General features: G+C 41.1%; 3 protein-coding genes across 4 annotated transcripts; 2 read left to right on the top strand and 1 right to left on the bottom strand.

Moving 5' to 3' along the window:
* Positions 1-194: 194 nt before the first annotated feature.
* Positions 195-5,395, bottom strand: nop53 (NOP53 ribosome biogenesis factor). Its single transcript, XM_041875538.2, has 12 exons — positions 5,165-5,395; positions 4,396-4,472; positions 4,207-4,303; positions 3,569-3,768; positions 3,419-3,474; positions 3,188-3,283; positions 2,936-3,037; positions 2,698-2,850; positions 2,423-2,598; positions 2,108-2,174; positions 1,781-1,857; positions 195-919 (listed from the first exon to the last, which is right to left on the bottom strand). The coding sequence occupies exons 1-12, from the start codon at positions 5,368-5,370 to the stop codon at positions 859-861; spliced, it is 1,368 nt and encodes a 455-aa protein (XP_041731472.1). The 5' UTR covers positions 5,371-5,395; the 3' UTR covers positions 195-858.
* A 551-nt stretch (positions 5,396-5,946) lies between these two features.
* Positions 5,947-8,860, top strand: LOC121563929 (histone H3.3A). 2 transcript variants are annotated; one of them, XM_041875548.1, is made up of 5 exons: positions 5,947-6,056; positions 6,445-6,557; positions 7,136-7,279; positions 7,410-7,563; positions 8,108-8,860. In XM_041875548.1, exons 3-5 carry the CDS (start codon positions 7,152-7,154, stop codon positions 8,234-8,236), a joined length of 411 nt encoding a protein of 136 aa, XP_041731482.1. In that variant the 5' UTR covers positions 5,947-6,056; positions 6,445-6,557; positions 7,136-7,151; the 3' UTR covers positions 8,237-8,860. The 2 variants fall into 2 exon arrangements, with proteins under 2 accessions (XP_041731482.1, XP_041731476.1); XM_041875542.1 differs by lacking the exon at positions 6,445-6,557 and having other exon boundaries at positions 5,949-6,056.
* A 1,023-nt stretch (positions 8,861-9,883) lies between these two features.
* Positions 9,884-13,063, top strand: LOC121563947 (histone H3.3A). The gene is made up of 4 exons (XM_041875559.2): positions 9,884-9,988; positions 10,773-10,916; positions 11,124-11,277; positions 11,548-13,063. The coding sequence occupies exons 2-4, from the start codon at positions 10,789-10,791 to the stop codon at positions 11,674-11,676; spliced, it is 411 nt and encodes a 136-aa protein (XP_041731493.1). The 5' UTR covers positions 9,884-9,988; positions 10,773-10,788; the 3' UTR covers positions 11,677-13,063.
* Positions 13,064-14,381: the final 1,318 nt, after the last annotated feature.

Genomic DNA, 14,381 nt, shown 5'->3' with positions numbered 1-14,381 from the left:
CATACTAGACACCTTAATAATGCATTACTTACTTGTTGATTAGTACAGCTAACATCTCTAGAGCCTGTAAAGTACAAATGTTCTTCCCACTATTGTGACCGATGGTATTAAATAGGCAAAAAATTATGTTTATTGTTACCACAAATGCAATGACGAATTTAAATATAGCATAGTCGGAGTAAAAATAAAAACAATTTCAATAATTTACTTGTTTTAATGAAATCAAGTCAGATTACGGCAAATAAAGTGATTTGGTACACAATAACAGATGTAACTGACAGAATGCACACAAGTCCAACTCGACACGTGGTTTCAAACAGTCTGTCATTAATTACTTTGCGTATTCACTCAGGCATACACCCCTTCTAATGAGGTCATTAATCTTGATGGTTTGGCAAGAGCGAAAGACAAGATTACCAACTGGGAGGGAGAGAGGGACGGGAGACAGCACCCTTCTGAAGCCTTTAACGTTCCCAACTGATGTTGACAGACTCAGAATCTGTAGATTTAAATATCCTGCCAATGAACTCATTTGACCTTATAATGCATTAGAACTGACCCTGAATCTGTATGACACTTTCTGGGTTGGGCTGGTTCGTGTTGTGTATATATAGGTGCGTGAAAATATCAAGGCACGGCCAATAATGTTACAAATCATGGGGACTTGGATCTTCAATATTTTCCAACACAGGTTTAAAAGGGTGGCAAATCCATCAATGACTTAAATGGGCTGAGTTGATTGATGACATTTGATGGGGCAAACAGTAGCTCTCTGGCTGGCTGTCACTCAGTGGTGGTGGGTGCCGCTATGGTGTTGTGAGTGACATCACAGTCCTGAACAGTTCTATAGTTTGGTCTCTAGGTGATCTCCTTGAAGGCCCTCTTCTCAACATACTTCAACTTGTGTCTCCTCTTGAACCTGCGGGAGGAGGCAGAACACACAATCAAACACTATCCATGGGCGGCAGGTAGCTTAGTGGGTAAGAGCGTTGTGCCAGTAACCGAAAGGTCGCTGGTTCTAATCCCCGAGCCGACTAGGTGAAAAATCTGTCGATGTGCCCTTAAGCAAGGCACTTAACCCTAATTGCTGATGTAAGTCGCTCTGGATAAGAGCGTCTGCTAAATGACTAAAAATGTAAATGTAAAATCCATGTAAAGCACTTCAATGACTTATCAAATCAAGACTATATTCTCTTGTATAAGAAAAACAAACGGAAATAGGATATGTGTAGGGGAATCAGCACAGCATGTTGCCCTCAGTTCCAGGACGCTGTTTACACAATAGCACCCTGAGTTCCATGATTGTCTTCACATTTCCGAGGAAATACTGTGAGCGCAAGGATGGGATCATCACTGGACACAGTCATGCTCAAGCTGACTGAACCAACTTAGGGGTATACTACAACGCAGGATCAATGAGTTAGCCAGCTAACTTTAATAAACAACCAAAAATAACTAACTATTGATTTTCTGGTTCATTAAGAATGCCAAATATGGTGTTTGAGTCAATCAGACCATTCCCATTTCAAGCTCATTTTTCGAAAAAGTAATTTCACAATATTTAGGCAAGTTAATTGGCTAACGCATTGATCCTGCTTTGTAGTATCCCTCTCTGGAAATAGCCAACAATACAAAACAAATCTAGAACGTTCTACTATGAAAGTTATGGGTTATGGACATACACACACCACTATGTATACAACATCACTGTCCAATATCCATTATAGGCAAATATATTTCTGACATGCTGTTTGTTTAAAAGAAAGGGAGAAAAACTTACTTGGCTCGTTCTCTGGGCTCAATCATGTTCCTCTTCTGCATACTCTTGAAGCGGTCCTTGAGGACACTGCCCTCTGGCTGCAGAACACATAATTACATGTGAAGGGAAACATGTTAGTACATGTCAGTAAACCCACATAAATAAAGAGAGCTCTGATGAAGGACCTGGCTCCGAAACGGGTCAGCATGAGACATTATTGAAGGGAATTAAGTTGCTATCCTGAAACTGTTTTCAGCATTTCAGTTCCACATATATGTACATGGGTTCAAAGGTCAGCCCAGTATGAATGCATTGTAGAATGTGAGAGGGATACAGTCAGTCACAAACCTTGAGTGTCCGCAGGGATCCAGGAATCTCATCACTTAGCTGGACCTCTAGATCCTGAGCCTGGAACCTGGGGAGATATGTGGGGGACAAGTTCAGATAGAGTATGGAGATCACAGACAGGACAACGGCACAGACGCAACTCACACTAAGGGGAAAGCAGCATTATAGAAATCAGGATAAATTATTTGGTTTGGGTGGGGTATAGGTTATTTTGGAGCCCATTGTTACAGAAATGTCTAGGGCTACTTCCAGTTCATACTAGGATGCATTTAACTTAATCTGCTTTTCAAAATGGGGGAACTTTTGCATACTGACTTGAGTCTGCCGAGGCGTCGGGGCATGGACTTCTCTGCCTCCTGGTTGGCCTTGCGCTGGGCCACCCTCTCTCTGGTCCGCTGCTCCCGCCTCTTCAGGGTCGCCTGGATGGAACGCAGCTGGAAGAGCTGCTGCTTCTTGTCAGTGAACGCCCTCGCCGCCTGCTTCTGTTGCAACTGCACAGCGAGAGAGACACTGCCGGTCAGTTCCTAAGCTAGCACATGGAGGGGAAGGCTTGGGCACATTAGGGCGAAAGGCTTTGTAGTCCTGCGTACCTTTATCTTGTCGGCTCGCTCCCTCTTCCTTTCTTTCTCCGTCTTCTTCTCCTGCTGCAAGCCACCACGAATAGAAACATCTTCCTCATCATCTTCTTCTTCGTCTTCCTCCTCTTCCACTAGCCCTTCCACTTGTTCCTGGAAGACTGTCTCCTGCAGAGAAACAACAGCGAGGAAGATCAGGCAAAATGGAGCCGGACGTGAAATGTTGAACAGTTGGGGGTGGCTGTTGTCGTACCTCAGTGGCAGTATCCTCTCGGTTGACAGCCAGCTGTCTCTCTATTCTCAGCTCCGCTTTCTCCCGCTTCACCTCCACCTCATGGGCCTCCAGTAACAAGGCCTGAGAGAAAAAAAGGTCAGCACATCAACCACAGCATTACTCAACATGAAAAGACAGAACACAACACACACATCATGGGAGCAGAAACATTGATGAATGAACCAGGATTGAAGGTTTGGGTTTTAATCATTGTTAAGTGTAGTAAGTTACCTGATGGGAGAAGAAGTCTGGGTTGTAGGAGCCTCCGGGGGCTATGACCTCCACTGCCGGGAGAATAGAGGGCTTTGAGTTGAGCTTCTCTGGTCGCTATGAGTGAACAAGACAGCGTTTAAAACCTCATGGTCAAACAGAGTAAATATACAAACACTCTTTACTATACAGCACATATAATACTGAGAAATGATCAACTTTAAGGTAGTGACAATGCAGCATTCTTCTCACCCTCACACGCTTTTTCCCTGTTTGCTCAAGGTAGTAAGGATCTGCTGTCTCTTTGGCTGCAATATGAAGAAAAGATGATCACAAACACTGACTGAAAAGAACTCGAACATTTATTTGAATTAGTTTATCATTTTGAATAGTCAAACTTACCCTCTCCTCCCCACAGGTCATAATAGGGTCTGTCTGGGAAGTTGTTGGCCGCCGTCTTTGCTTTTGACATTGTAGTTGCCGGTCTGCTGTTCAAGAGGCGCTTCTGTCTCCGTGGTAACACACCCATGGCCGCCAATTTCTCGGCATTCTCTGCAATGCGGCGGAGTTTCTTTGCGTTTGGTTGCTGGTGGGCCAAAACACTGGGGGAGAGAGGAGGGAACTTAATTTTAAGTAGTGTCCTAAAGAAATGGAAGACTTCAACGGTGTGTACAATCACTGCTTATTATGAGGAATAAGCTAACCAAAGTACACTTGTGTACTTATCAAAATATAGCCTTGCTGCATGGCTTCAGTTTACAAAGTGGGGGCACATCTGGGTCGTATTAGTTAGTGCACACAGTAGCAAAACCTTTCGCAACAGAAAAAAGCATATTGCCCTCAGTTCCCAGAAGACTGTTCACACAACAGTGCCCTGAGTTCCATGATTGTCTTCACATTCCCGAGGAAATACTGTGAGCGCAAGGATGGGTTCATCACTGGACATTGTGCCATGCGCAACCTGACTGAACCATCTTCAGCTAAGGGCCAGGATGACGAGGGTGGGAGTGCAAAGGTCAGAGTACATCAGACAAACTCACTCTTTAGGCGGAGGGATGAGGGAGTCATGCTGCAGGATCAGGTCTATCCTCAGGGGCCGTGACCTTGACTTCTTCCCCTTCTTTCCCTCTTGGACTTCTGGCATCAGACACAGAAAACATCAGTGATTTGACACTCCAAACATTAACAAAGCAGAAAATGTATTTCATGTAAACAGTGGTATCGCTTACCTGGCTGGACACATTTTCTCTGCTCTCCGATGTCCACAAAGAACAGGCTATCATCTGGCTTCTCAGATATCAGTCCTCTGTCGAATAAAAAAAGGTTTAGACATGTAAACTAAATAACTACATATTTTGAAGCAAATAGAATTAGGGCATGCAGCATGTGTTAAACTGTAAATAAAAGCATTAACGTTAGCTAGTTAACCAAGTAGCTAGCTAAGTACATTTTACATTTAAGTCATTTAGCAGACGCTCTTATCCAGAGCGACTTTACAGTTAGTGAGTGTATACATTTTTATTATTTTTTTTCCCCATACTGGCCCCCCGTCGGAATCGAACACACAACCCTGGCGTTACAAGCGCCATGCTCTACAAACTGAGCTACACGGGGCTGAGTTACATAAAAGCAGCCAAATCATAAGAAAGTAGTAAACCGGTCAAGAAACAATTCAGTTTAGGTGTATTGTTCATGTTTGAATAATTATGAGGGTGATTATTGCTAGGAAATTGTATTTAAAACAATAAATAAAAACATAGCTAGCTAGAACAAACAACACAACGTGTACATTAGCATTGCGAGCTAGCAAAGTGCCATTTCTTCGAAGTTTACATGTGGACTTGGATTGATTGACATGCAAAACTAGCTAGCTAGAATAATAATGTCGCAATAACTGCTAAATAATCGCTTATTAGTACAGTATGGAATACACCTAGTTAGATAACTACTGTAGTTAGCTTTAATGCAAGCAGGTATTGGCTAACACATGCTGCTCACCCTGTAGCTCTTTCCTGAAGTCTCACGTCATCCAAAAACTCTTCAACATCTTGAATATCACTGTGTTTGTTCCAACTCTTTTTCTTATTCTTATTCACACGCTTTCTCCGGCCACTATTCAAGTCATCTGAGTCGGCCGACGATTTAAAAGATATGAATCCTGGCTGCGACGCTGCCACGCGTTTCAGTCTCTTGACCGCCGCCATGCTGGATCATCGGTAGATGATGCTGATGACGTATGTTCTTCCTTAACTGAGGTTTAGCACGAGCTGATGGGGGCTTGCGTAAAAACCATCCCTGGAAATAAGATATTTGTAGGCCCCAAATGTATAAATTGATGATAAGATAATTTATTGCTAGGTCTTTTAATACTTTTGTGATTTTAAACTTGTATACAATACAATTTATACTAAAGCAATGTTTGTCACAATACACAAACCTTCAAAGAAATGTCATCTGAGAATCTAAATTGTTTGATTTTTACATGAACAACTATTGGTAACAGAAATCCAGTAATAGCTAATTTTGCAATCATAGCCATTTTGTCTCGTACACTCACGTTGAATAATCTGAGTTCCATAAAACACCTTCAATAATTGTCATACATTTGTCATACATTTCTAAATGGTCAATATCTGCCAATGCAATAAACAGACATTTCACTAACATCTCCCATTATGGAGTATATCACGCTTTTAAGATGATTGATAATTGATTGAATTGGTCAATTGATAAACGTGTATAAAAATTGGTCTCTCTTGTCGCAGCAGATGCATTGTGGGTAACCTGCCATTTTAACCCAATATAGGACTCCATTCTGTTGTGTGAACAACGCAATAAATAAGGACACGAGACCAGTTTCAAATTTGTAACGTTGGCTGTTGTATCAAAGGTAAGTGTCGCGTTTGAAAGATTAGTAAAAAAAAATATTGTGTATGTGTGAATTTTCACTTTTTTGTTATTTAGACAGTATCTTTAGCAACTAAATCCGCAGTCATAGGGAAAACCCAACCCAGACGACCGAAAAAGCGAGCTATTATCTGCTTGTAGTAACTACAAACCAAAGCACTCCTTTCGAATTTGACACGGTTATACACAGGTTCTGAGTAATCTTCTGAGTACGGAAGTTTTTCAATAGATTCCTAATGGTGTCTAGAACAATCTTCAATGTGTTTATTAGTTTAAAGCGGCAATGTATTCGTTTTAAATGTCGTTTTAATTGTCAACCTCTTGTTAAACACATTCGAATTTTCCTTCCCGTTAATACGTTCCGGTTACAGCAGCCATCGTCTCCAATGCGTAAGAGGCGGGGACCTACTTGGTGAAAGACGTTGCTGATAGGCGGAAAAGGAAGAAAATCCCGCCCCTCAGATCACTAAACAACTCCCTATTGGTAGTTGTAAGAACTTTACGCTGTAATTCGCTCAAGTTAATGTACATCTTTGAGTAATTGAGCCACAGACTTGAATACAATCACAGAGGGTTGTATACAAATATCTATTTTATAAGGATGTCATTGATTGGTAGGTTACTTTCTAAATGTAATCCGTTAGTTTCTAGTTAACTGTCCAATTGTACTCTGTAATGTAATTTTTAGATTAACAAAACTTTCAGTTACATTTTGATTAATTTCCCCTTAAAAAGCATAAAACAAAATATCCAACATATTTGGTGTCATCCTAGTGGTCTGACTCGCTTAGGTGGAACAAACTTAAATGTGCTTTTATTCAATGATTAATTGAATGTCATTGAGAACAGAAAGGTGTCAATGTATTTTTTGCGAACATTCTTTCTAAATGTAAGTAAAACATGTAATATCTAGTTTTTCAAAGTATCTGTAATCTGATTACAATATTTTTGCTGGTAATGTAATTAGTGGTGTTTAGCAGACTAACATTGGTTTTATGCCGGATTTGATAGCTAGTTGGTTACTTCCATTAACATTCCTGTCTCAATTTCCCCTTTATTCAGGTAACTTGTAGGAGCTATGGCCCGTACCAAGCAGACAGCCCGTAAATCTACTGGAGGCAAAGCCCCACGTAAGCAGCTGGCCACCAAAGCTGCCCGCAAGAGCGCCCCTTCTACTGGTGGGGTCAAGAAGCCCCATCGCTACAGGTGATGGTGTGACAAAACACACAGTGCCTGAACACAGGCTTTGACCCACCTGGTGTTGTGGTCTCTACATTAATCATTTTATGTAGATAAAGGACCACAGTGGTGTTACTTAATTACTGTTTCCCTCCAGGCCTGGTACTGTGGCCCTGCGTGAGATTCGTCGGTACCAGAAGTCCACTGAGCTGCTGATCCGCAAGCTGCCCTTCCAGCGCCTGGTGAGAGAAATCGCTCAGGACTTCAAGACTGACCTGCGTTTCCAGAGTGCAGCCATTGGAGCCCTGCAGGTCAGTGTGTTTATGATTTTCATTAACCCACCAAATAACACTGTAAAGACGGAGACCTATCGGGAATTTGTACACTTAACGGGATACTTTGGAATTTTGGCAGTGAGGCCCTTTTATCTACTTTCGCAGAGTCTGAACTATTGGATGCCATTCATGGCTGTGTCCAGTATGAAGAAAGTTAGTTAGCATTGGTTCACAAACCTAACTAGCTAGTATTAGCACAATGACTGCAAGTCTATGGGTATCTGCTAGCATGCTCATAGATGCCATAGACTTTTAGTCATTGCGCTAATGCTAGTTAGCATTGGCTCGACACTACCTCTAACTTCCTTCATACAGGAGACAGACATAAAAATGGTATCCACAAGTTCATCTGACTCTGGGGAAGTGGATAAAGGGCCTCTGCCAAAATCCTGAGGTATCCCTTTAATGGTGGCCTACTGGCAGTACTCTCCACAAATGTTTGAGGAATGCATTGGTCCATACGAAGTTAGAGCTTACGCATATCATCAACTGAATTGAACTTGTATTTTATTGTCTGCAGGAGGCCAGCGAAGCATACCTTGTTGGTCTGTTTGAGGACACCAACTTGTGCGCCATTCACGCCAAGCGTGTCACCATCATGCCCAAAGACATCCAGCTGGCACGTCGTATCCGTGGGGAGCGTGCTTAGATGCCTCCCTAATTTACCTGTCCTGTCTCTTTTCCTCCCTTACCACTTTTCCTTATAAGTAGCTTGATTTGAGTAATGATGTGACAAAAGTAGTGTCTAGTCTTGTCCCCCTTAGCAGCAGACTTTTAGGGTACTTTGTGTATTATGTATCTGTTTTGAAGCTGCTCTGAGTCTCATCTTTAATGTGTATGCAAATCAGCACAGCAAAGGATACATGAAGCATCTTGGGCAAGCGTTTTCCCCTCCTACTATTGACTATGCTATTACATTATTATAACAGGGTTTTCTAATTGCTATACATGCATTGTTTTTTTTACATGTACCCTTTAATGTTTTTTTTTTACAACAAGTTTCTACTGTTTACAGGATGCATTTACAAATAGTTCATTCTGTTCAGAAATTGATTTTTTTTATGACATTGATTCAAAATGTTGCAAAGGCCTATATGTAGCGTAATGTTGATGTATTTCTCCCATGTTTTTATCCAGGTAATATTTTAGTTCCTTTCTCAGGTTGTGATACCCTTTTCTTACTGGTTTTGATTTAATAATTTTCTGTAAATTTTAAGCAGACATTTGTAATATCCAGAATTCTCAAAGGTGATAATAAACTGATGTTCCACAACTGGTTGCGTAAAGTGATTGGCCTATACAAAGTACTGAGTTGCATGCTGCTGGCAATGGTATTTCAATCAATTTATATTTTAAATGGTGAATTTTTCATATTCCATCATTTTAAGAACTGTCATATTTGTTGGGAAAAGTATCCAGTTTTACTTAAATAAAAGTAAAGATTACTTTAATAGAAAATTACAAGTGATAGTCACCAGGAAAATACTAGAGAAATTATTTGGTTTTAAATATACTTAAGTATAAATCATTTCAAATTCCTTAAACGGCACCCTTGTTTTAACGGAGAGCCAGGGGCACACGAACACTCTGACATAATTTACAAACAAAGCATGTCTATACATCCCATCACAGGCTATATTTATACTCCGGACTCAGCCATTGCTCGGCCTAAGATTAATATAATTCCTTTTTACTTTTAGAATTGTGTGTTGTGAATTGTTAGATATTACTGCACTGTTGGAGCTAGGAACACACGCATTTCGCTACACCCGCAATAACATGTTAAATATGTGTATGCGACTTGAGTCTGCCTGATCAGAGGCAGTAGGGATGTTCTTTGTAAATGTGTGAATTGGACCATTTCTCTGTCCTGCTAAGCATTCAACATGTAATGTACTTTTGGGTGTCAGGGAAAATGTATGTGGTAAAAAGTACATTTTCGGAGTTGTCCAATATAAATGGTAAAGTACAGATAGCCCAAACTAAAGTAATAGTTTACATTAGAAATCAGACGTTTTTGTGACATTTAAGGCTAACATTTGCACAAGACTTGTGAATGTAAGGTTGTACACGGATATAATTTTCTTGAGCGTGGCAAATTGAAAAGCCAAGACGTTTCCACAGTATCTGGATAAAAAGACGATGTTCATTATGAAATTCTGAGACTGATAAAGTAACATTCAGTGGAGTACAAAAATATCTAAACATGTGCCCGAAGTGCTACAAAAGAAACGAAACCAGAAATGTTTGTATACACTGTTGCATTCTGGGAGAAATGATTGACATAGCAGCCATTTTCCCGCTGGACGCTTGTTCCCATTGTGGATACGAGGAAGAAAATACTGACACGGCCTGACAAGCTAAACATTTCTCACATCCTTTTTAACCACTTTTGGTATAGGTAAGTCAAACACTCGACTGCTTTTAATTTACGATAACTTCACATTTGAAAAGTTTTAAATTGCTTCAATTCTGGTGTTGTTTTGTTGGAAATCCATTTCATTTTCGTCGTAGAGAAAAATAACAAACCCGACTGTCTAAACGGCACAGCATTGCAGCCTTTTCTACACCCAGTACAACCGGAGAAAATTGTTTCAAATTATGCGCGGGTTCGCTTCGGTTGTACGCAGGCATTGGGGGTCGAACTCCGTTTCTATGCCTACATACGAGTTCCCTGAGATGTCTTCTTTAATGTATATTAGTTGTTTGATGAGATTGTCAAACAGCTGTTTATTTAAATATCAAGGTTTTAGTGCTACTCCTTTGCTCTTCTGCCTTGGGTCCTTATCCCCGTTGCGCATCAAGCAGCCGCCATCATCACAGCTGAGTGGGCGGGGCTACCAACAACGTCTGGGAGCCGTAGATCCCGCCTCCTCGTAACAGAACACAAGCTGATTGGCCTTAGTCAAATGTTTACACAATTAGATTGACTAACCAACCAATGCCGTCGTTTTCCCCGTTGATTGATTGGCTTACTATCGACTTTGATTGGGGAGATTCATGTTGTAGCCTCTCAACACTTTTTTTGTTCTACATGTGTTCAATGACAATGAGTGGAACACCCAATTACTGTACAGAAATACTCTGTTCTTTTCAAATTTTGTCAAAGTTTTGAATCAGCCGAGATAATGGATGAAGAAAAATGCAGTGACTTGATTATCAGATCTAATCTCCCCTTCATTCAGGTAACTTGTAGGAGCTATGGCCCGTACCAAGCAGACAGCCCGTAAATCTACTGGAGGCAAAGCCCCACGTAAGCAGCTGGCCACCAAAGCTGCCCGCAAGAGCGCCCCTTCTACTGGTGGGGTCAAGAAGCCCCATCGCTACAGGTGAGAGAGAGTGACAGAGAGGCTGAAATGTCTTACCAGAGCTGCCCTCTGTCCCTGAACCACACTACTGGCCCTTATTATGACTCCATCACCACCTGATGCAAGATAGAAGGATTTAGGCCTAAAGAGTTTGATTCTGGATTTTTGTAATGAATCCATACAGTGGTGTTAGTCATGGGATTCTTCTAACCGTGTGTTTCCCTCCAGGCCTGGTACTGTGGCCCTGCGTGAGATCCGTCGTTACCAGAAGTCCACTGAGCTGCTGATCCGCAAGCTGCCCTTCCAGCGCCTGGTGAGAGAAATCGCTCAGGACTTCAAGACTGACCTGCGTTTCCAGAGTGCAGCCATTGGAGCCCTGCAGGTCAGTGTTACACCATCACCACAACTAAGGGACACAAGCACACACCATCACAGTTGTAGTTGCTGTCATAAACCACATATCTCAAGTTTGAGGCAGGAGAAAAATAATTGCATTATGTTGATTCGTTTTCTATCACACACTTAAGAGGAATGCTTGGATCATGTGATGGGAGTATATCACAAATTAGCATTTTATAGGTTGATATTGTCCACACATTTTTAAGTGTGTTGTTGTGAGCCATTTCTCCAACCTGTTCTTTGTTGTCTGCAGGAGGCCAGCGAGGCATACCTTGTTGGTCTGTTTGAGGACACCAACCTGTGCGCCATCCACGCCAAGCGTGTCACCATCATGCCCAAAGACATCCAGCTGGCCCGTCGTATCCGTGGGGAGCGTGCTTAGATGCCTCCCTGATTTACCTCTCCTCCCCTCACCAGTCTGTCTTCCCCTTCCCTGCCCTGCCCTCTCCTCTTATGTTGGTAGTGATTAGAGAAACAATGATTATGATAAGAATAACGTGTATAGTGGTGTTTTCTTAGTACTCTCGGCAGCAGATAGGGTACTGTCTATTGTGCATGTACCTGCTTGTTGCTGGTCAGATCCCCCACCACCACCACACCATCAAATCAGACGTTCCATTGTCATGATGCCATGTGGAGAGATCAGACAAAACATAGAAGACAGGGAATCTGAGATAGGTGGTGGTCACAGGAGGATGGGAATAGGTTTTTGTCTGCAGAGGGGAGTAACTCTTTCTCTGCAGGGTGCTAGAACAACTACCCTAGTCCCCTTCCAGTGAAATAAAAACTGAGCTGGTGTCTTTCATGGCAACGCATGAATGAGAGTCCAGCCCCCCTTTGTGTGTGAGCGTGTAGATTCTGATCAGCACAGCAAATTGTATACGATTCAAAAACATCTCTGGAGCAATCGTTTATTCTTACAATATTGATCATTACTATCATGGTTATTTACATTTACCAGACGCTCTTATCCAGAGCAACTTACAGTAGTGAGTGCATACATTTCCGTACTTTCTTGTACTGGTCCCCCGTGGGAATTGAACCCACATCCCTAGCATTGCAAGCGCCACGCTCTACCAACTGAGCCACACAGGACCTGTTGTCAAGTGATGTTAAACAAATACAATAATTATGCTTACGCACATTTTTCACAGTGGAAATACTATTTCTGAATGAAATGGAGATGGGTGGGATTCTAATACAATTTTGTACAGAGAACAAAATCGACGTAAGCTATCTTTTCTACAGGTGTTGAAGCTTGTGATTTATTTTGGCTGTCAAAGGGGATCCTTGATTGTTCACTCTCATTTCATTGCGGTCTTACCTGATTGACACTATTTTCCCTTTGTCTTTGAATTCTCAAATTTGGCTTCAGTGATAAATAATTGGAGACAGCATTTTAAGGCTTTTGAAAACAAATAGTGAATTCAGTGATATTCTTTGTGATCACTCCTTCTGAGGGGCCTTGTTGTGAGGTTTATGGAGCTTGGTGGTCAATGCTCTCTTGCAAACCAAAAATGGTCTGATTGGTAAAGTGATCATGTTAATGTAATGTGAGCTATAAATGGGATGGTCAGGGATATTTAGACCTCCCCCTTCACTTCGCTCCAGATCTTACATCTGTGTAACGTTTCTCAGGTTGATGTGTCACCTTTTTAACTTGAATCATTTTTATTTCTTAATTTGAAATGTTAAGATGTTGAAATAAAACAATGTTTGTAATTTCCAGATTTCTCATATAAGGTGGTAATAAATGGATGTTACACACACCTGTCTTCTGTCAGTTTTGTTTAGTCCATTGACTGTCAATCAATTACTAACATAGATATTTTATATTATTGCCAGAGCTATAAAAAGCACCCCTTTGATCAAAAGACCATTATGAGTTAGGTTTGTTTGCTATTACCATCACAGTTTGGTGTTCTTCTGAATGCATTAACAATCTCAGTCAAATGTTGTTTCAAGTACAGGACAAAATAGATGATCATATGTGTGATTATAATGTTATTGTTTTTTTTGTGAAAAGTAGTTACGCAGAAAGTGTCCAGTAGTGAGTTTTGAGGCAATGGAAAAACATTAACTGAAACAAAAAAAGAAACGTGGGATTGCGCTCTTTATAATTTTTTGGAGCCTTAAGAAAAGACCACTAGAGGGCAGTAAAGTACCACATTTGAACAACGAGCCATATAGACGAGCCATAATCTGAATGAAGTGAAGTCCATGGATGGAAGGGTATCCGTAGAGCCCTACACTAAACATTATGTTAGGTATCCCTTCAACAATATTCAGACCATTGTGCTGCTTTAGCTGAGATACAACTGAAACCTTACAGAAACATTCAACATCATTGTATCAGATTTTTGTTCTCAGCTGTGGTAAATTAGGCCTAGAGTACAGTGTCATTCTATGTGTCCCGGTTTTTAAGTGAAGTCTTCAGATCAGAGAAAGAACATTCTTATAGAGAATGTTCAAAAGTGCTCAGTTTCTTTATTTCTTCAGTCATCACATTGATAAATACATTAACACTAGCATAAAAACTGGGCTCAGCCTCAGAGACCCTTGCTGTCTCTTCAACATTACATTTGACATTTTAGTCATTTAGCAGATGCTCTTATCCAGAGCGCCTTACAGTTAGTGCATACTTTTTTTTCTTCTTCATACTGGCCCCCGTGGGAATCAAACCCACAACCCTGGCGTTGCAAGCGCCATGCTCTACCAACTGATTTTTTTTTGCTCTATCCTGTTTTATTGTAAAAGTTGTGAAAGTCTGTCCTAATGAACTGCTAGAAGTGAACAGATGTTAAAGTGAAAATACATGATTGAGGCTGCAAGCATGCAAGGGCCTCAGAATAGCACATATCTCACAGGGGTGGACAGGACAAATCAACATAAAGATTGAATCTGCCTTCTTGAATTTTAGAATTCCCCACTGAACAAGTATGGCTGAAGTTTTCCACCATGTTGCTTAACATGTTCAAGAAACTAGTAGTCCTGTTTAGCTCAGTTGGTAGAGCATGGTGTTTGCAACACCAGGGTTGTGGGTTTGAAAAAATAAAAATGTATGCACTCACTAAAACTGTAAGTCTC

The sequence above is a fragment of the Coregonus clupeaformis genome, chromosome 5 (assembly GCF_020615455.1).
Source record: "Coregonus clupeaformis isolate EN_2021a chromosome 5, ASM2061545v1, whole genome shotgun sequence".
Taxonomy (NCBI): domain Eukaryota; kingdom Metazoa; phylum Chordata; class Actinopteri; order Salmoniformes; family Salmonidae; genus Coregonus; species Coregonus clupeaformis.
The sequence above is the reverse complement of the archived record's forward strand: the minus strand, read 5'-3'. Positions and strand labels throughout refer to the sequence as shown.